Source organism: Petaurus breviceps, unplaced genomic scaffold, assembly GCF_028583685.1.
Source record: "Petaurus breviceps papuanus isolate PSGF00001 unplaced genomic scaffold, PetGlider_PUasm1.0 90977, whole genome shotgun sequence".
NCBI lineage: Eukaryota > Metazoa > Chordata > Mammalia > Diprotodontia > Petauridae > Petaurus > Petaurus breviceps.
Window position 1 is genome coordinate 6,558,572 of NW_027187391.1, and position 22,425 is coordinate 6,580,996.

General features: G+C 36.9%; 1 protein-coding gene across 9 annotated transcripts in view; it reads left to right on the forward strand.

Annotated features, from left to right (window-relative positions):
* The window catches only part of NHSL1 (NHS like 1), a 294,193-nt gene that overhangs the window by 196,245 nt on the left and 75,523 nt on the right, over positions 1 to 22,425 (forward strand). The window contains exon 1 of one of the 9 annotated variants that reach the window (XM_069077261.1): positions 19,298 to 19,833. The exons of the other annotated variants lie outside the window; for them this stretch is intronic. Coding sequence (XP_068933362.1) covers positions 19,776 to 19,833 — 58 coding nt within the window. The 5' untranslated portion in view covers positions 19,298 to 19,775. Of the gene's footprint in view, positions 1 to 19,297; positions 19,834 to 22,425 lie in introns of those variants that run through there. 9 annotated transcript variants of the gene reach the window in all.

The window sequence follows — 22,425 nt, forward strand, 5'->3', positions numbered from 1 at the left end:
TAGCATACTGTAATGACACTATCCCTACCAGTTCCTATACCTGTGTAAGAAGCATAGTTTCCTTGTCAAAAGGAACAACCCCATCCATTCAACGATTTAGTAAGGAGGGAAAAAAATGCTACATTTTCTACTCTTTTCCTTATAAATGGTAAATATTTCTCTCACCTAGGCAATCCTTCAGGATTGTTAGAAAACCAAATAATGTTGGTAACATTTAACTATCATCAAGCAATGCTGGCAGTTCATCATCAAACAAAAGTAGTTTGTCTTAATTTGTCTAATTATCATTTTGTATGGGAACCAGCTGTCTTTTCCAACAAAAGCAGTTGATCACACCAGCTTATTAATTGTGTATTAATTGCTGCATTCATCTTAACCATATGTGAAACATTTTCAAAAATCACAGGAGGTACAAAGAATGTAGAAAAAAACATTTTATTTATCTGTTGGAACACAGATTTCTATTGGAGATTGTTTATGGATTGAGCTTTCTAAAAAGAAGCTGATCTCTGACTTTTCCCCTCATTTTTTCCTTGTTTTTCAGAATATGTTTAGGGGTTATCAGAAAAATCAAATGAAGAGTAATACATTTGGTATGTTTGGACATTTTTGAGTGAAATGACTTCCATGGTCATTTAGGGGGTTTTTCAGAATCATCTTCTGTCTACATTAAAACAAACTCTTCCTAATCCCCATAATCCATTCTCTTTAAATTTTAGGACCATTTGTATACTTTTATATGATTAAGAATCTCCTATTCTTAATTACCTGATTAAATGTTGCTGCCCTTTTACTGTTACACAAATACTGGATATGATGCTAGATGATTGTCATATGAGATTGGTTTCAGATGGATGGCAGTTTGAAAAAGGTGTACAAAGACATCACTTTGAATGAGCCATCATCCATTAATAGTTTCAATTTATATATCACTTTATTTTTATATACCCTGTCCCTTTGTAATAAACCTTACATTATTGGGGCAGCTAGGTGGTGCAGTGAATAGAGCACTGGCCCTGGAGTCAGGAGAACCTGAGTTCAATTCTGGCCTTAGACACTTTATACACTTACTGGCTGTGTAACCTTGGGCAAGTCACAACTCCAATTGCCTTGCCTTTGCCCCTCCAAAAAAAGAAGAATAATAAAAATTTAAAAAAAAATAGGCCTTACATTATGTACATATAGCACAGGACTAGCAAAATGAACATAGAGAAGATAAATGACTTGTCCACAGTTGTCCCGAGTTCAGAATATCAGAACAAGAATTGCAGTCAGGTGACTCGACTCCAACTCTAATACTCTTCATTATACCATACTGCCAGTCTCTTTCTCCTTGGATAGAATTTCAAGACCTTGAAGATCCCTTTGATATTTGTTGTTGTTGTTCCAGAATATATTGTTCTGTTTTGAAAATTGGGTCCATTTCTCATTTTTAGTAGAACGTAGGAACTATGTTGGAAGTTTGTATTTTTCTTTCCTACTTCCTCCTTTGTAAGAGACAATACAGAATTCATTCTTGTATGAGTGTTTTCATGATTTGGAAGCATTTCCCTGTAGATGGCAGCCTTTCACTTGATGCTAGAAACTCTTTTGGCATTGGTAAAGTACTCTATTGCACATGTTTGTTTTCCTTCAATACTTATTTCATCCAAAGTACAGAACATAAAGGAAGGGAAGTTTCCATTAGAGAAAACTTGAAGCATATATAAAGTAGATACAAATGTAGCCAACTTTGAAAAGGTAATCTACAAGGTCATAAAATTGAAATTTTTTTACCTATCATTTTTGATGGACTTTGTCCTCCATAAATTTTTGATTATTTTAGGGTTTTTTTCCCTTTTAAATGTTGTCATGGCTTGAAGAGGTAGAAAGTTTTTAAAGGAAATAGAAATTTTTCAGTGTTTTGAATATCATTACCTTTTTTTCAAAAAGGGTAAGTAAATTAATAAAACTCAGCTGAGTGGAATAGAGTAACCCAACTTATTTCCTGGAATGAGACTTCATTATGTACGTAACATAGGGACAAAAAAGAATGAACACGATGAAGTTAAGTCTTGTACAAGCTTAATTGTAATTAGCTAGAGTTAGAATAAGAGTTAGTGGTAAGCATTATCAAGCATTATGAAGTGCATTGTTCATGTCTAGTATAATAAGCTTCTAGTTAATGAACTTATTTGTTCTCTTTATTTAAAGGCAATACTTGCTGAGTAAAGCACCGGCCCCGAGTCAGGAAGTCCTGAGTTCTGTTCCGGCCTCAGACACTTAACACCCACACAAAAAAACTAGCCATGTAACCTTGGGCAAGTTACTTAACCCCAATTGCCTTCCAAAAGGCAAGAAAAAAAATTATCTTGGGGCAGCCAGGTAGCATAGTGAGTAAGAGCACCGGCCCCAGACTCGGGATGACCTGGGATCGAATCCAGGTTCAGACACTTAGCACCCACCCAGAAACACCTGACCATGTAACCTTGAGCAAATTACTTAACCCCAATTGCTTAGGGGGGGGCCAGGTGGCACAGTGAGTAAGAGTACCGGCCCCAGAGTCAGGATAACCTGGGATCGAATCTGGGCTCTGATACTTAGCGCCACACCCAGAAATAACTGGCCATGTAACCTTGAGCAAGTTACTTAACCCCAATTGCTTTAAAAAAAAAAAAAGGCAATATTTGCCCTCTATCTTTACTTCTAAAGGGAACCATATCAAAAGGTCTTAATTCCATCCCCCCCCTCCTCTTTTTAAGTTGAAGACAAAAGAGGAGAATTACCTGTTTTCTGCAGTGAATTAATATTGTGGAAATTTCTAGATGTAGCCAGGGTTGCATAGGGAAAAGAGTAGTAGAGTTGACTTGGTAACAAGCAAGGTTATGATGAAACTCTTAAGTTCTAATTTTTCTGAGGAGGGGATGCTGTGAAAAAAGAACTAAGCTAATCTTCAAATTCCAATGCATTTATAGTGGTGGGTGGGACAACAGCAGTGATCTACTGTAACTTATTTGAGTACTTTGGAAGCTATTTATAGCCTTCAACTTAACTATCCAATTGATCAACATGTATATACTTAGTAAATTAGTATACCTACTGTGTACCCAGAACTCTACCAAGCACTGTGGACAATCAAGATGTATAATAAGATATAGTCCCCCTCAAGGACTTCATCATTCTAATTGGAGAGACAAGACTAAAGCACATGAAAGATTAGTAGACAATATAGCATATAAGTGCTAGATTGTATAGTAAAAATATGATGTCTGTTGGAATATAAAACAGAGATATAGAGGTTTATAAAAATAAACCCTGATTTTTTTTCTTAAGGTGCTGAAATATTACCATATTGCTTCTTTGATATATTCCAAATCTTTCTTGGTAAAGCATTTAGGGGATTCAGTACTCCATCTATTTAATGGTTTTTATGTCTTGATATTTTAAAATTTGTTAGGCAACATAATTCTGGAGTTTGAAAGAAGGCAATACATAAAAAGGTTTAGAAGCTTCTAATTCTAATAAACACTTGAAGGAAATTAAAGGAATTCACCTGAATTTGTAATCTGATTTTTGTCTTTGGACTCTATGAATTATTTCACTAATTTTTTCAAGCATGAGTTGTATGTCTTTTGTATTTAAGCTAAAGCAAATTATGAAATTTTACTATTGTCTCCCATTCTGAACTTGTCACTGTTGTTGTTTGTCCTTCGTTCTTGAAGAAGACCATGCCTTTGACAGCTAGAAGGCACAGTGGAGAGAATGCCAGACCTGAAGTCAGAAAGACTAATTTTCCTGAGTTCAAATGTGACCTCAGACACTTACTAGCTGTGTGACCCTGGGCAAGTACTTCACTTAGCCCTGTTTGTCTCAGTTCCTCAACTGTAAAATAAACTGGAGAAGGAAATGGCAAACTACTCCAGTATCTTTGCCAGGAAAACCTCAAAATACAATCACAAAGAGTCTGAAATGACTGAACGGCAACCTCCTTTCTGTGATCCCATGGAACACTTCCCTCTCATGACCTTGGAGATGATATCCAACTGCCTCAATATGGTATGGAAAGAACACTGAACTGAGAAGGCATAGAGCTCCTGTTTGAGGTAGAGGGATTGTCAGTAACTGACAACAGAGAAAGGGTAAAACTGCCTAATGCTTACTTTTCTTGTTTTGTCTATCAAGACAAATGACTCTTGTACTGGAAATGACAACAAAAATTGGGAATGAGAAGTTGATACCTGAGATAGTAAGAGAGCACTTTGTTTATCATTGAATTCACGTCATCTCACTTAGAGGAACCAAATCCTTATACGTGGAAAAATGGCATATGTGATTGTCCAGTCATTGTCAATAATATTTGAAGAATTGGGAAAAAAGAAGAGTTACTACTGCAAGGTACACGTAAGAGCAGATGTCATCTGCTGATGATATGTGTAATAGCAAATGTCATCCTGATTATCAACAAAGGGAAGAGAAAAGAGGTAAATTATAGGCAGTTAGTTGAGTATAGTGAATTGAGTATTGGACTTCAAATCAGGAAAACCTTGTTTCACTTTCCACTTCAGGCATTTACCAGCGTTGTGACCCTGGAAAAGTCACTTAATTCTTGTCTGCCTCAGTTTCTTCATCTGAAAAATGAAGGTAATGATAGTATATATCTCACAGGATAGGTGGAAGATCAAATGAGAAAGCACATATAAAGTACTCTGCAAACCTCAAAACACTATGTAAGTAGGGGCTGCTAGGTGGCACAGTTAATAGAGCACCAGCCCTGGAGTCAGGAGGACCTGAGTTCAAATACAGCCTCAGACACTTAACACAAAAACTAGCTGTGTGACCTTGGGCTCATCACTTAACCCTAATTATCCTACCTTCCCCCTTCACAAAGCAGAAAAAACCCACACTATGTAAGTGCTATCATCATCATCCTCATCATCATTGGTTTGACCTCAGTTTCCTGAGAAATTTGTGAATGGATCATTAAAGAAATGATTACTGAATTTTGTAGAAAAAGAAGAGATAATTTCAAACAGCCAGCATAAGTTAATTAAAAATACATCTTGCCAGACTAACCACATTTTCTTTTTCTGAGAAGGTATGCTTAGCAGATAGATCTGAGGAATGAATGTCAAATAGAGTTCCCCTTGATTTCAGGAAACATTCAACAAAGTATCCTGTTATTTTATTGTTAAAAAAGTGGGTAAATGTGGACTAGAGTATAATACAATTCAATAAATTCAGAACTGGTTGATTTAAATATATTGATCAATTAATAAATAATTAATATTTATTAATCATCTACTATATGCCAGGCACTGTGCTAAACACTGGGGATATAAAAAGAGGCAAAAGACAATCCTTACCCTCAAGAAGTTTATAATATAATGGTTGTTATTGATGGCTACACATCATATTGGGAAGACTTCTCCACAGGAGTTCCCACGGATGTATATACTTGATCCTAGGTGATTGAACATTTTTATCCATAACTTAAATGAAGTCATAAATAGAATACTCATCAAATTTGTAGATAACCCAAAATTGAGAGGTATAGCTAACATTCTGGACAAATGTCAGAGTCCAGAAGGATCTTTCATGGGTTATATAGCATTAAGGTGAATCTTGAAAGTTCAAATTCAATAGGGATAAATGTAAAGGCTTACAGTTGGGTACAGAGAAACAATTTCACTAGTACAGGATAGGAAGACATGTCTGAACAACAATTTCTCTCCAAAAGATCTTTAGTTTTAGTGAATTTCAGGCTCAGCATGAAACCAATTGTGATCTTATGCTTCTTTAAAAGAAGCATAGCTTCTAGGAATAAAGAGTAGATAGTACAGATAGTACCTTTGTCCTCTGCCCTAATCAGACCATATATGGAACATTATGTTTAATCTTAGATGACTCACTTTAAGGTGTTGATAAGCAGGAATATACCTAGGAAGGAAATCTGAATGGTAAAGGACCTTGAAGAATCCATCTCATATGAAGATTGGTTAAAGGTATTGGGAATCCTTAGACTCAAGAAAAGATTTATTGGAGACATTGCTGTGTTTAAGTATTTGAAGGACTGTCATGTGAAGTAACAATTAGACTTGCTTGTATTTTATCCTAGAGAGGACCAAGAGGAATCAGTGGAAGCTTCGGAACAAATTTCATCCTGATGGCAGGAAAAACTTCCTGATAATTTTAGTTGACTAGTAGTACAGTGGGTTGCTTTAATAGGTAGTGCCTCTCACTAGTCATACAACCTTGGGCAAGTTATTTAAGTAATTTAACTACCCTGGTTTCCCCATCTGCAAAAAAAGATTAGAGTCTTTGGGGTCCCTTCTAGTTCTCGATCTATGATCCTGTGGTCATGTGATCCTGTATCTTGGGTTTGAATCCCAGCTTTGCTACTTAATATCTATATGACTTGAAGCTAGTCACTTTCTATGAAACTAATATTCTTCATCTGCTAAATGAGGAAAATGGATTAGATGGCTTCTTAGGTCCTTCCAGAATTAAAACTGTGAGTCCACGATAAGTAATACAAACTCTCCAAGTCAATTCAACAAGGACTTATTCAGTGCCTACTATATGCCAGGCACTATGCTAAGCCCTGGGGATACAGAGAAAGGCAAAAATAATCTCTGCTCTCAAGGAGCTCAGAAACGAATACACGAGACAACATGTGTGTGAGCAAGGTATGTACATGTATATGTGTGCATACGCATGTCTATTTATACACACACAAGGTAATATCTATCTAAGTTGGAGATATTATTAATTGAGAGGTATTAACATTAAAGGGGACAAGGAAAAACTTCTTGAAGAAGGTGAAATTTTAGCTAGGATTTGACGGAAACCAGAATGTAGGAGGAAAAGAATACTAAGCTTGAGGGATAGCTACTAAAAATGCATGGAGTTGGAAGATGAAGTGTCTCATGCAAAAAACCTCAAGGAGGTTAGTCATTGAATCATAATATACCTGAAGGGAGGGAGTAAAACGGAAGAAGACTGGAAAGGTAGGAAAGGGTTATATTACAAAGTTATATAAAAACCAAAGAATTTTATGTTTGATCCTGTAGGCACTAGCTATCTCCTTCATCTATAGAATCTTACTAGATAATTTCTTAAAGTCCTTCCCATTCTAGCATTCTAGGAAATTCCTTTTTTTCTCTAGTAGGCCCTGCAAAAGCAGCTAGGTGGCACAATGAATAGAGCCCTAGACCTGAAGACCTAGCTTTAGGCACTTAATACCTGTGTGATACTGGGCAAATCACTTTACCTCTGTTTGCCTTAGTTTCCTCAATGTAAAATGGTGATAATAATAGCACCTATCTCACAGAGTTCTGAGGATCAAATGAGATAATATTTGTACTTAGCACAATTCCTGACACATAGATGTTTAAATGTTTATTCCCTTATCCTCTTCTATGTACCTGCCCTCAATTAAATCACAACACAAGCCTCATCTCCCAGTGAAGACTTGTTCATAGAACATCACCCAGTCACTAACTGGTCACACAATCTGTAAACTTTCCCATTCCTCTCTCTGTTCCTGTGGAATAGAATCTTCCCATTTGTTGGTTTGAACAGTGATGGAGCTTAGAATGCTTTTTCAGATGAGCCCCTATTGTTGTTTTGGAACATGCTTTTATCTGCCTGCCTATCTTTTCATTTGTTCAGCATTTGTCCCATGAATATCATGGCCCGACTAGAATAGTGACAGTGATAGTTGGTGTTTTGAAACTGGCCAAGCAGAGTGCTGAACAGATGGTAGCAATAGTATCAGATTAAATTATTAAGTAGGATTTGAGACAGAAGTGCATAAATGCAACACATGCAGACTGAAGGGTGCTTCTCAACATCAGAATTATCATGTAAACCAAATGCTGTATTTAATTACTTCCAAAGAATTGATAATATATATTTTGGAGGTCCTCCCACTTCTCATCCTCTTCTCTCCCCAGGGAATGATACTGGTCAACCTGTTTATTTAAATTTTATCTGTTTTTTTTTTTATAAGATTCATTAGTCTGAGAGGATAGATGATAACAATACCTTTCTTTTGAGGTTTGCTAAAATGGATGTATAGGTGAAATAATAATTGTGCCAAAGTATCCTTAGAATATTAAGATAATTTTAAGTATTGTGCATAGCAGGCACAAAATAAAATTTTTGTTGGATGAAGTTTGATCAGCTCACGGTAAAATTCCTTGCTTTAGTGAAAGGGACAGAAATTTTGGCAGTAGATTCTTCAGCTGATTCATCAATTAAACTATTAAGTTACAAGTGCTTTTTTTTTTTTTTTGGTTTGCCTTTTAACTGATGAGCATGTAGTAGAACAGATCTGCACAGAACACCTTGATATAACTAGTTGGAGCTATGGGTAGAGAAGTGGTTCTGGAGTAAGGAAGAACTGAGTTCAAATGTGACCTTAGATACTTACTAGCTCTGTGACCTTGGGCAAGTCACTTCACCTAGGTCTGCCTCAGTTTCCTCACCTATAAAATGGGGATAATAATTGCATTTGCCTGCCAGGGTTGTTAAGGCATTGTAAAATGCCTTGTAAACCTTAAAGCACTGTGTGAATTGGATAAAATTTCCCTCAATCTCTAAATACAGGTACAGGTAATCTACTTGAAAATCTTTTTCACTGCCTTCATCTGGTACTCCTTTCTTATTAATTATAATGATATTTTTGGTTTTCAGATGGAAAAGTTTCAGGGATAACATGTCCTGGACTAAGAACAAAACTGTTATCTTTGAATGCTTTATGGAAGAACATAGATAAGAGAAGGCATGAATTCTTTGCTTTCTGCAGAGGTGGATGGATTGCCTACATCTCTAAGATAACAGATTCATTCAAGTATTATTTCCCTAGAGTGAACAGTTAATCAAAAGGGATTATTATCATTTCTAAATACCATATATCCTGTGTTCTCCTAAATGAATCAATTCCTCTTTTTCTTAAATTTCCAAGTCTTATGGACTCTACCTCTGTAGCATTTTTTACATCCGTCCCTTCGCACTGCCACAATCCTAATTCAGGTTTAGGCTACTATAATAGCCTCTAAATTAACTTCCCTTTTTCCAATTCTCACCTCTTTTCAATTCATTATCTATTAAGCTGACAAAATAATCTTCTTGATGCATAAATTTGATCATGCCATTCTTCTGTTTAAAATCTCTATGGCTCCCTATTGCCTTAGAGTAAAATACAATCTCCCTTAGGTTGCCGCTTAAAGCCATGACAATTTGACTCTCAAAATCTCCTCTCATTATGTCCTGCTCCCCTCCTCTTGTGATCAAGCTGAAAGTTAGCTTAGTAACTTTCTATCTTGCCTGAAATACACCTGGTCCTCAAATTTACTTCTTGGAATCCCTTATCTTCCTTGGAGACTTAGCTCAGATTATAGCTCTTCCACAGAGCCTTTCCTGGTTCTCTCTTCCCTATTCCCCAACCATGTATTAGTTCTCTCTTTTCAAATTTTTGTTATGCTTATTTATGTACATATTGCATCCCCACTTATCTCCTCACAGAAGACTGTAGTAAATGCTTTGAACTCATACTAGAGATGTAGTAGGGTATGGAGAGCCATGGAGGAAAAAGTAGATTCATCTTGCCTTTGACACATGCTGACTTGTGAGTAAGTTGCTTTACCACTGAGTGCCTCAGGCAAAACTCCATAGAGTATGGTTCCTTACTGGCACTGCCTAAAACCAGTGAAATCACAGACCTATTTATAAAAAAAAACAAACCTAAACTTTTCTTCTGTATGAGGCATTTTGAATTGGACAAAGGGCAGGCTTTAGAATCAGGAAGATTGTTGACACATACTGTGTTACCATTCTGCCACCTGTATTCCCTACATTTTCTACCTGCCCTTCATCTTGTCTTTCTCTATTAGAATATAAATTCATTGAGGCCAGGGATTTTCTTACATTCTTGTATTTGTTGCTCTAGCAAATAACATAGTGGTAAGGCTGGTGACTTTGCACAGCCCTCCCTTACTAAAGTCCAAGTCACTTGCAAGTCATGGCATCACCTTCCTGATGTCATGGGCCTCTTCAAGAACAAAGGGCAAACAACAACAAATTTGCATTCTCATTCTCTCTCTCTCTCTCCCTCTCTCCCCCTCCTTCCCTCTTTCCTCTCCCTCCCTCCTTCACTCTCCATTCTTCTTTTCATTCTTCCCTCCCTCCCTCCTTCCTTCCCTTTCTTTTTTTGGTACCCTATACAACTCTTTAAGGCTGTAAATTACAGATGAGTTGTGATGTGCATTTCAGTTTTTAGCTTATTGTTTCTAATAAATATTCATTTTGTGCAGTATTTATAAATTATTTTGTAAGAAATGATACAATAGTAGTTGTATTAATTCAGTATCAAAGCATTTAATTTATTGAGGAAAGCTAATAGTTTAGGGTCTTTGGATCAGACTAATAACTTAGATTTTTCTATGGCTTTAAAGATTGCAAAAATGCTTTCTTCCTGTTCATAGGTATTAAAAATATTTATATATTCACTTAACAGATGAGGAAGCTGAGGCTCACAGTAGTTAAATTATCTACCAATTGTCTAATACTCAGTGAACCCTGGAACCAGAATTCAAACTGAAGTTTCTCCTGATTTCAAGTCTCCAGCATTTTCCATTCTACCTTGCTGCCTCTAATTATAACTCATTTCATATGATGTTTAAGGTTTAAGACCCATTTCCTGAGATAGAAAAGAAAATAGAGACTATGACCTAATGTAATACTTATTTTAAAATGAAAATATTTTTAAATCCCCAAGTTGTTGATACTATCTGTTGATACTGTTGATACTGCCTTTTACTTATAAATACATATGGTAGGTTGTTTTGTTTTGTTTTTAAAGCTGTAAGACTTAAACTGAAAGTATGGTAGGGCAATGCCATATTCTCCTAATGGACAGGAAACTGTAACTGAATACTAAGGTACAAGAACTGTATGCTCATGTCTGAGGTTGGCTGCCTCTTCATTCTTTCATTACTTTTGAGAATCAAATGTCCTGACTTTCATAGAACAATATGGTGCACTAATGACTGCTGCCCTAGCTTTTGAAGCATTCCAGGGTTTCTGGAAATACACTGGAGTGGTCAGGAGTGTGGCTACAATCTAGATACTGGAACAGAGATTAAAGATGGGAGTGCAGCAAAGGAGGCTGGACTGGTGACTTATTTCTCTTACTGATTTCCCTCTTGCTAAGATTTGTAAGTCTGAGGTGGGTTCCCGGACATACACCTTTCCTTTACTTTCCAAAGTCTTGGGGTGAAGATGGTTCTGAAATTCCTTTCCCCCCTAAAATATGTAAGTACAAGCAGGAGGTATTTTAAGAGACATTTAGAGGCAGATAGTTTCATATAGGAGCACTTGCCCTGTTTTTTTTTTTTTTCTGTTTTCACCATGTTTCATTCACTATGTGATCAAAATGTGCTAAATCTCTTAATCTATTGACTCAGGGGGCCATCATTAAAATACAAGAGTCCAGAAAGACTCATGGGCTATGTGTAGATTATAGATTTCTTAATTTGATATTTTGAATATTACTCATTTCATCCCCCTAGTTCAGGGGTTCTTAATATGGAATCTGTAGATACTCATAAATTTCATGAATTTGGATGGGAAAAAATTACATCTTTATTTTCATTAATCTCAAACTAAAATTTAACATTTCCTTCAAATATTTTAAGATATTCTGAGAAGGGGTTCACAGGACTTTATCAGACTGCTAAAGGGGTCTTTGACAAAAAGGACTAAGAACTCCATACTCTGCAGTGGTACTTTGGGGGTGAGGATCAGTCTAGGTAACTGTAGGCTAAATGATCTCCTATTCCACACAAGTACCAGTTTGTCAAGACCATCAGACTGGTGTCCCATGGCAGCACTGCCTGTCATTCAGATGTTTCATTCCTTACTGAATAGTTATGACAGGCTGCCTTTCTGTAGGCTTAAGCAAGACATTTCTCACGCAATGGGACTTAAGGGTATCTGGAAAGGGGCCACATTAGCTATAAATGTTCTAACAGTAGAGTACATTGTTAATGTAATTTATTTTTAATTGTAATAGAGTTGAGACAAGGAGTCATATCTCATGCTACTGAAAGGAGCATAAGTGATTAAGAAACGAAAACAGCTGGCTTAATATGCACATTCAAGGACTTTAGAAATTTAGGGAATGAAAAAGATCAGAGTGTATCAGGATTCAGGGTACTGAGTCCAAGCAGGGAAAAAAATCACTTATGTGGGGAGACATAAATGCCTCTCAGGCAAATGCTTATTGACTGACTGACTTGGAGCACTAAAGATAGGATCTGGCAAAACCTTAGAATAAACTCAAAGAAATTAAAATGAACATTGATTCTTTATTTAACATTTTATTTCCCCCAGTTTCATGAAAAAACAATTTTCGACATTCATCTCTAAAATTTTGAGTTCCAAATTCTCTCCCTTCCTCCCTCCCTACCCACCTCCTCATTGAGCAGGCAAGCAATTTGATGTAGGTTATACATGTTTAGTCATGCAAAAACACTTCCATAAGTCATGTTGTGAAAGAAAACAGACAAAAAACCCTCAAGAAAACAAAGTAAAAAAAAAATAGAATGCTTCAATCTGCATTCAGACACCATCAGTTCTTTGTCTGAGGATAGACAAAATTTTCTATCTTAAGTTCTTCAGAATTGTCTTGAATTGTTGTATTGCTGAGAATAGCTAAGTCATTCACAACTGATCATCCTACAATATTGCTGTTACTTTGTACACAGTACATTTCTCCTTGAATCAGTTTATGTAAGTCTTTCCAGGTTTCTCTGAGGGCATCCTGCTCATCATTTCCTATAATACAATAGTATTCCATCATAATCACATACCACAATTTGATAAACACTGATTCTTAATGTAATATGTAGTATGTTGCAGAATTTCTCAATAATTTCTATTTTCTCAGTTAAAATAAGGTAAGATACCATTTTTCTTTAATATTAAGAGGCTTTTTATATGATAGAGAGATATCATATTGAGGAAATAGTCAAATTTGAAGTCAAAAGAACAAAGTTTACATTACATGCTTTGCTACTTACTAGCTATTTCATCTTGGATAGGTGATTTGACCTCACTGGGGTTTGCTTTGCTCATCTGTTAAATAAGTGCACTGGAGTAGGTGAAAGTTCTGACTCTGTAACTAAAGGTATTATGAAGCCAAATATTAAAAATTAGCATGGCACAAGAATGCTGTACTTGGAATCATGTAGAACTGGGTTTGAACCCTGCCTCTAACACTTACTACCTTTATAACCATGGAGAAAACATTTAACCTTTATGAGCCTCAGTTTCCTCACCTGAAAAATGGGCATCACAATACCTGTAGTACTTACTTCAAAAAGTTGCTTTGAAGATTGACTGAGGTAATGTATGTAAAACAATATGCAAACTCAAAAGTGCTATAGAAATGGCAGCTCTTATTCTGGAGAGGTCATAAATGTGACGTCAGATTTTCTAAGACTCAAATATTTGAGATTTAAAGTATCATGAGTTGCTTTTTTGAAAATTTGCAGCTTTTTTTCATTTTTTAAAATACCAAGAGTATTTCTTCTTCTGTGTGCCCTTATTTACTCCACATGGAGTGTTCAGGATAGAATATTGTAGACAAAATTCCCACGGTCCCTTCTAAGGTGTCTTTCTTCATGGTTGTCCCTCCTCCTTCCTCATTGGGATACAATATTCTCCTGTCACTCCAAGCCTTTTGTAGAGTGGTAAATGTAGGGAGAAGGAGCTACCTAGTATTCTTCCCCACTGTGGGCCATCATCTATCACTATCCTCTACACCCAAAGTAGCTTTATTAAGATGTAAAGAACATGTAGAGACTTCAGGGGTATGTAACAGGAATCTTTTCCACTCTTTGTATGCAATTGAGGGTTCCTACACTGGGGACTGGAAAACAGGGACAAGAAAACTGGCAGTGATATGCTCATGGCTTCTAATTGTTTTAGGGGCTGGTGTCAGGTATGGCAAGGATAGTAAAAGTAATTTCCATCCTTCTTTATATAAATTTTTGAGTACATAACCATCCCTATGTAATTTTACATTCTTAGGAGAATTTTTTGGTGGATATCATTGGTTTGTAAATTAAAGAATTATATATTGCATATGTATAGGACTATAAAGTGGTTTTATGTGGTTATCTCATTGATATTCCTCGTAACCATATGTATTGGTAAACAAGTTATTTATTCCCTTTTTATAGAACTGGCCTCCCCACTCTTCAGAGAAACAGAGACTTGGAGAAGTAATACAACTTCTCCTAAGAAATGTAGTTAAGAAGTAGCATTGCTGGCACCTATAAAACAAACTAGTTTTATTGCTATTTCCCACTATACTATGATGCATTGAAACTAACTAATTTTCTTGTATTAATCAAATCACCAAACTGTCTAAAGTATGAGTTTATAAAATTTTGAGAGATGTCAAAATAAAGCGAACTTCATTTTCTAAAACCTCAATTAAGGGAAGAAAATCACTTCCTAGTTGGTTCTTAACATTCTCAAGGGGGACTATAATAAGTAAGATTTAAGGGGGGGAAAAACTGAAAGAAATATTTAGGGAAAAAACTGCCAATAGATTTCCCCAGTATTGCTCTTCCATGAGATAACAGAACTCAATTCAATACCAAATTCAGAGAAGTTTGGTCAAACACACACTATGTACAAGTGATTAAGGATATGAAGACAAAATAAAGAAAGAAGACTCAGTCCTCAAGGACCTTACTTTCTATTGATGGCAGAGTAGAGTGGGAGGATATGAGAAGGACCATACCATTAAGAAAGGAACACAGATTTCCCTGGCTTTTACTGCCTGGGGGCCAGGTTTGTTAGATTTCACCATTTCTTATCACCACCCCATCACCCCTGCCAGGGTTCTCTGGTATTTTTAAGGGGATTTTACTGGGGTGTGGAACCTGTCAACTAGATGCCACATGTGACCTTCTAGGTCCTTGGGTGAGGCCTTTTGACCTAGTCCAAGTTTTATAGAACACATCCTTTTATTAAAGGGCTTTGTTCTGTGAAGTTTGGATTCTGTCAAAGGGCCACACCCAAGGACCTAGAGGGACACATGTGGTCTCGAGGACACAGATTCCTCATCCCTAGGCTCTCTGACATTGGCTCCAGTTCCCATTAATAGTATTCCCTCAATTGTAGGAGATATAGATGACACACACCCCAGTTCCATTAACCAATAACAGTCAAATGAGCTTTTACACAGAAATATTTACTTCAGAAAATATAATCACAAATAGGTACACTTATTCCCCCAACATGTTAAGAGTCATAATCTTTCTGCTTCTGTGTCCCCCTTCTCACAACCTCAGTTTGTGGGGAGAAGATTACCTTAATAGCTAAACTTGGTTCCCATAGAACACAGTCCACATTTCAAGACCAAAACCCTCCTTGGGCTCGAGTCCCAGGTTACCCTGGCTTCCATACTGGGCTGATTTGCTGCATCATACCACCTTTAATCCTGGTTCCAAGGTCCCAATGGCTTGAACTCTTTATCCCATGGAGATCACCTCTGGTGCCTGAAACTAAGCACAAACCACAGAGAACAGAAACAACCAACCCAAGGTACATTCCTTGGAACTAGGGTAAGAGAGGTAGCAGGGGGAAGTACTCTCTTCTCTTACCAGTTGAGTTCATGCTGGGCTTAATGGATGAAAGTTGTTGAAAAGAAGAGAGTATAACTGGAAAATAAAAAGCAATAGACTCAGTTTAGATGCAGGCAGCCAATCAAAAGAGGCTACCTCCACCCACATGGCAGGGAACAAAGACCTCCATGTTATCTAAACTTGTACGCCCAGACCAGCCTACATGTCACACATTTGCTTGCCATTTTTTTTTGGGGGGGGGGTTGGGTTAATCTTTTTTCTTATGCTGATATTCCAATCTTGGGATGTATGCAAGTGCCATTTTGTATATGGAATTTAATATTCAAGACTCGATTATAGCATCAGAGTGTCATAGATTTAGATATGAAAAGGGCCATCCATCCTGGGGTGGCCAGGTGGCTCATCGAGTAAGAGTACCCGCTCCAGTGTAGGGATGACCTGGGGATCAAATCTGGGCTCCACACCCAGAAATAACTGGCCCTGTAACCTTGAACAAGTTACTTAACCCTGATTGCTTAAAAAAAAAAAAGAAAAGGGCCATCCAGGTCATCTAATTTTATTCCCTCATTTTACAGATGATAAATAGGGTGATGATTTTGATCTATGTTACCTAAAGGCTTGGGTTTAACAGCAATATAACTTAAGCTTTTTCTTCCATATGTCTACCATGCCCTCTTTGGGTACTACCACAAACTTTTTAGCTCCCTTTAATGTATTGTCTTTACCCCATTGTGGGGGTGGGGGAATAAACTACTTGAGGACAGGGAATATTTTTCTTTTTGCTTAGATTTGTATCTCCAGTGCTTAGCAGAGTGTTTGGTACATAGTTAGGGCTTAATAAATGCTTGTTGACTTCTCATCTTCACTAGCTTCCCATTTGGGATTTTATTCCAATCACAGTGACCCTTCATAGAAACTTCCAATGTATAAGAGAATTGACCCATTAGTAATAGCATTTTCAAGGAAGGACAGTTTATTTACCTGATTGGTCTCTGTGAGAGGTGGTCCTTTTCACTACTCCAGGAAATCCCTTTAAATACAAACCATTTGGGAAATGGGGTTCATTTTACAGACTTTTGTTTTGTAAAGATAACTTAGAATACATTTGTTCTTTATCTCAAAAGATTTATAACTAGTTGAGGCATGAACCATATTGAAAGTCTGTTCTCCCTTCCCTTTCCCCCAATATTGAAAGTTTATTTTCTAGAAAAACACTTGATCTTTTCTACTAACATTCTATATGGATAAATTTAGCACAAAATCAGTGTGCTATGGACTAGAATGCTTCTGTTTAGTATTGAAATGGAGACAGGTGACATATCTGACAGTACTCCAGATTTGGAGTCCAAAAGCCTCAGTTAAAATTCCATTTCTGTCATTCTCTTTGTCACCTTAGGCAAGTCTTTTAACTTCTCAAGCTTTCCTCATTTGTAAATTGAGGGGGTTGGACTAGAATAATAATGACTGAGATCCCTTCAAGCACTAAATCTTATTTATGATCCTTGATGATGGTTTTCACTCTTGTAACTTGACAGAATTTTCAACATTTCTACTTTGCCTTTTAGCAAATTCATTTGCTTCTAAATAAAGCAGTATTTATGTAGGCCAATAGAACAAGGGGCAGAAATCTATGTAGGGCTATGATTTTTCTCTTTGGTCTTAAAAAAACTAAAAGGAAAAACATGTTGGACTTTTTTGTTTTCTTTTTCTATTTGAGGAGAGAGGGAATGGACAGTGCATTCCAAATCTTACCCTGAAGGAAGACTTTTGTAAAAGTTTCAGTCTTTTAGTAATGGTGCTTTTTATTATAAATGGTATGTTTTGAATTAGTAGCTTATTACATTTTTTTCCATGCAGCTATGAGCTTGACCCATACCAATATAAATTAAGACTTTTGCTAAGTTTTATTTCCAAAACATCCTTTGGAAGGAGAAAAACAAAATTTTAGGGGCCCTTCATTTTTTCTAGTCAAATGTCAAACCAATATTTATGAACAGAGATATCAACCAATCAATCAACAAATGTTTATTAAGCAGCTACTATATGCCAGTCACTGTGGCTAAGTGAAAGAGGGAAAGGACAGTTCCTGCCCTCAAGGAGCTTAGAATGTTATGAGAGAAACAATATGTAAACAAATAAATGCTATAAACAAAGCAAGCTATATGTAGGATAAATAGAAAATAATTGGAAGACCAAGGGCTTCCCATAAAATATTGGATTTTAATTGGAACTTAAAGGAAGTCAGGGACTTCCCTAGGATCACACAGCCAGTATATGTCAGAGGCCAAGGCTTGAACCTAGGTATTCCTGAATTCAAAACCAGCTCTCTTTATACTGCTTTAAGATGCTTCACAGTATACCGAGATTGATTTTCCTTTTTCTTTCCTCATCTCTCTTTCTATTCACTTTCCCTTAGAATATTCTTCTCTGGTTCATATTTATTTACTTATTATTCTGCTGCTGTCATAGCATCTCTGTTTTTCATGAATTCCCATCCCCATATCTCTGTGAAGGATGGTCTATATATGCTGCCGCAAACATTGTACGTTTGGCTAAAAGAATATTTTACAGAGAACTCACACAAGGCAGGCACTCACATGGAGGTCAGAAGCAGCAATACAAAGACACTGTCAACGTTTCTCTGAAGAACTTTGGAATCAGAATGGCAGTAGCTCAAAAGATAGGTGAGATGTGCAAATTTAGAGACATTTCTACTCCACATGTTTATATGGACTGTTTGTTCCCCACCTGTGGTAGAGCCTTCTAAACTTCCATTAGTCTGATCAGCTGCAGTCAGACACACCGTACTTTAACCCCAACATGTTATTTTGGTCCTCTTCAAGCGTGAAAGACAACAACAAACTATAATATGTAATAATTACACACTAGAAGATTCTCAGTGTTTATTAATGGAGAGGAAACTTGATTAGTCAAAAGAATATTGCATTTCAATCAGAGAGCAAGAATTTGAATGTTAGATTTGTTCTTTGCTACTTATGTGATCTTAGGCAAGTTATTTCTACACTCAGAATCTCAGTTTCCTCATCTGTAAAGTGAGAGGGTTGGACAAGGTGATGTCTAAGGGCCTTTCCAGTTGTAAATCATCTCTTGTCCTTTGATTACCAGAACCCTCCACCCCTGAAAAAAACAGATAGAATTGCACATTATTTTGGGAAAGTATTAATTTAGGGAATTAAGTCTAAACATTAAATCAACTGGCTAGCTGGCAATTGATTTTCCTGGTTTGTTAAGGGAGGAGGAGGGACTTTTTTAAGGTGGTAGAAGGGACATGCAAATAAGAATCACATTTTGGCAGAGCTGTTAAGATGCAGCTATTGTATCTTTGGCAGAGATTGAGCAAAAAAAGGGATGTGAAAACAAGGGCATTCTAATTTGCAGAAAAATGCAGTAGAGTCATCATTTGCAGCTCCATGGAGATTCTATTGTAAAATCTTCACTGCCTGTAAATGATTCCTATGTCAGAGGTGGGGGTAGGGTAGAGGGGAGCAGTGTTGGGGAAATAATAGTTGCAAGTTGGGGTTGGAAGTCAGTTCCATGTAGTCTGCCTTAGTGGAAGAGGAACAAAGAATCAGCATGGAATTGCTCACAGACCTGTCGACTGCTACAAAGGACCTGGAAGCTACCAATGGCCTAGGGGAAAATGAAAATTCATTTTTTTTTGCCCTTATTATTTTATAGAGTGAAATCTGCATGTTGTGGTGGAGTAGAAAAAGGAGAAGCCTCTATTGATGTGTTGCAGAGAAAACTGAATGAATGAGCCCTGAAGCAGAAAGTCTGATGTGGGTTTCATGCAAATAAGACAGCGATTGGCTTCTTGTTCTTCCCCCCACATGTTGTAACTGGCTGCTCTCAGCCTTGAGGATTAGGTTTCAGAATAAGCTTTTCAGGTTCAAGGATTGTTAATGGTTTGTAACCACCAGGATAGTCAGCCCAGCCTCCAAGTTACATCGCCCTGGCAGATGCCTACATTTGTGGAGACAAGAGAGGGAAGGAAAGTTAGGAAGAGAAGTTGAGGCAAATCCACACTGAGTCTTGACTTGGTGCTCACTGCTGCATCTGACTTCTTACGGGATATAAAGTACTACAGAACTTCATGTAGGCACCTTGGAAATGGTCATATTCATTAATACAAAGATCAAGTCTTTAATCAAACTTTTTAAGAAGAAGAGTAAGTAGTTCTTTTGTCTTTCTTTCACTCCTCTCTATAGACTCCCCCCACCCCCTACTGTGTGTCTTATTCTCTTTCTCACCCTTTGAGTGATGGAATGGAAAGAAATGGTGGAAATGCATAATTACCATGAGCTTGAGTGGCTGTCTGTACAAACTAGTTTTTATTTCCCACAGGGGTATTGAAAGAATCAATGAAATAATGTTTGTGGGAGCACTGTTTAACTTTATGTTATTTGCCAGTAAGCTTTTGTTATAGTTCAAACTTTTACATTTCAAACAAGGAGAGCATTTTGTTTTCAGCCTCCCATTTTAAAAATGGGAATCAAGTTGTGCAACTTTCTTTGTTTCTCTATAATGCCATTGAGAAGAGGAAAAGAAATGTATTTGTTTGCTTTTTATTATCCATCCTGTATAGTCCGGGGATGTGTGTGTATATATATGTGTGTGTTTTAAATGTGGTAAGGAAATCCTTGAGTGATTTGTTCCATATTTAAGGTGGGGATAATCCTATAAAGTTTCCTCAAGAGCTCCCAGCTGTCTACTTGTTTAAACACAGAAGGACCCTGCTACCTACCAAATTCTGTCTAAATTAAAGGGGGATCGTTTTAAAGTCAAGAACCAGAGCAGTACAGTTTTGTTGAAATGTCACTAAAGGAAAATTTTCCATCCGGGCACATTTTTATTTATTTGGAAATACAACTTAATATTTAGATGGTTTTCTTATACTTTGGTTGCTTTCTTACTCTTTCTTCGTGTCAGTGGTTTATACTGCTTAATAATAAATTTCTATGTACCATTGTGGTAAGCAACAAAGAACAGCATCTGAGGCTGTTTTTTCATGTAGAATGTTTACTCAACTGTTCTTCATGATTAGAATCTACACTGAAGGGGGAGGGACAGATAGTAATGTTCAAGATGGGGAGACAACTGCATCTTCATAGTGAGCTAACTTGATAAATGTTTTCCTTTTTCCTTTTGTAGCAATATAGTGTATAAAGAGGTAGAAATCAGAATATTATTCCTTGGACTTGATCAGCTGTCATAAACAAATATACTGCATTATCAACATTATTTTACTGAGGAAGTAAAGTAACTTGTTATGACAAACTCAGTGGAGTTTAGTGACATGGTACCATCACCAGTGGCCATTAGTGGTGGTGGTAGTAGTAGAGGTGGTGGTGGTGGTAGTAGTAGTAGTAGTAGTAACAATAATAGGAGAGTTAAGATTTTAAATTTAAAATTTACAAAGCACTTTGCATATATTTTCCTGTAATTTGGAAATGGGAATCTATAGCACAAAATTAGACACTTGAATACAAAAGTCAAAGAAAAGGTCCTGATTAGCCTTAGACACATCTAGTGATATGAATACATAATCTAATTAGCAAGTGATTAGGTCAGAAAAAAAGAAGGCAGCTAAGGATATCTCTAAGAGGGCTGAATTTGGAATGAAACTACTAGCTGAGTTCAAGTCTAGCTCTGCTATCCCAGTGAATGACCAAATCATCTATTCTTTCTCTCTTCCTCTCTCTTCCCTTCTCTTCCCCTCTCCCCCCCTTTACTTCTCCCTCCTTCCCTCCTTTTGTATCCCCAGAGCTTGACACATAAAAATGTTTGATTGACTAATCTGTAAAATGAGGGGTTTGAACCAAATAATTCAGTGTCTTCTGCCTACATGATCCTGAATAAATGTTTACTTTAACACAAAGGTTTAGTTTCTGTTTAGATGCATTTATAGGGAAGGTAAGATACACAGACATATCTTATATATCTATATATACATATAATATTTATATCGTGTGTATATTCATTTACTCATTCATTTATATGTTTTCTTTGCTCTTTATCCCTTTAGAACACTAGCTCCTCAAGGGCAATTACTGTTTACTTCTATCTTTGTATCACCCTGTCACATAATGTGTTTAATAAATGCTTATAGTTTGATTAATGGATTAAGATCAGGTTAGAAGGGTTATAGCACAATATGATAGAGGAGGAAAGGGCGGTTCAGAATGCTGAATGGAAATTGTGTAGCATAGAGGCCGCCATGGTATAAAGGGCCTTGGATCTGGAGTCTGCAATACTGTGTTCCCAACTGGTCATTCCACCTCCAGTGTCAGAGCCACAGGCCATTGCCATGCCTGGAACTATTTCTCTCCTCCCTTTTCCCTCATAGAAAACTTTGGGCCTCAGCTTTGGTGCCACTTCCTGATCTTTCACCTCTTTCTCTTTGTGCTCTTGCCTCCTCAAATTACCTCCTATTTAATTATGCAAATCTCTTGAGGGCACAGACCTTTCTGCCTTTGTATCCCCTGGCACCCAGCACTGCATCTTGACTGTGAGAGGTGCTTAATAAATGCTTACTGGATTGAATTGTCAGAAAAGGGGGATTCAAGTTTTGCCTCTATTAAGTCCTTGAGCAATTTTTAAACTTTAAGGAAGTATAGAAATGTGAGCTAAATGCCAAGTAGCCCACCACCAGGGTGATGAATTTTTCAGTCAACAGATTCATAAGAAGTTCCAGTCTGCATCAGTGGATGGAGTACCTACACTGATGAAATCATGCCCTCTTTAAATATTGAGATAATTA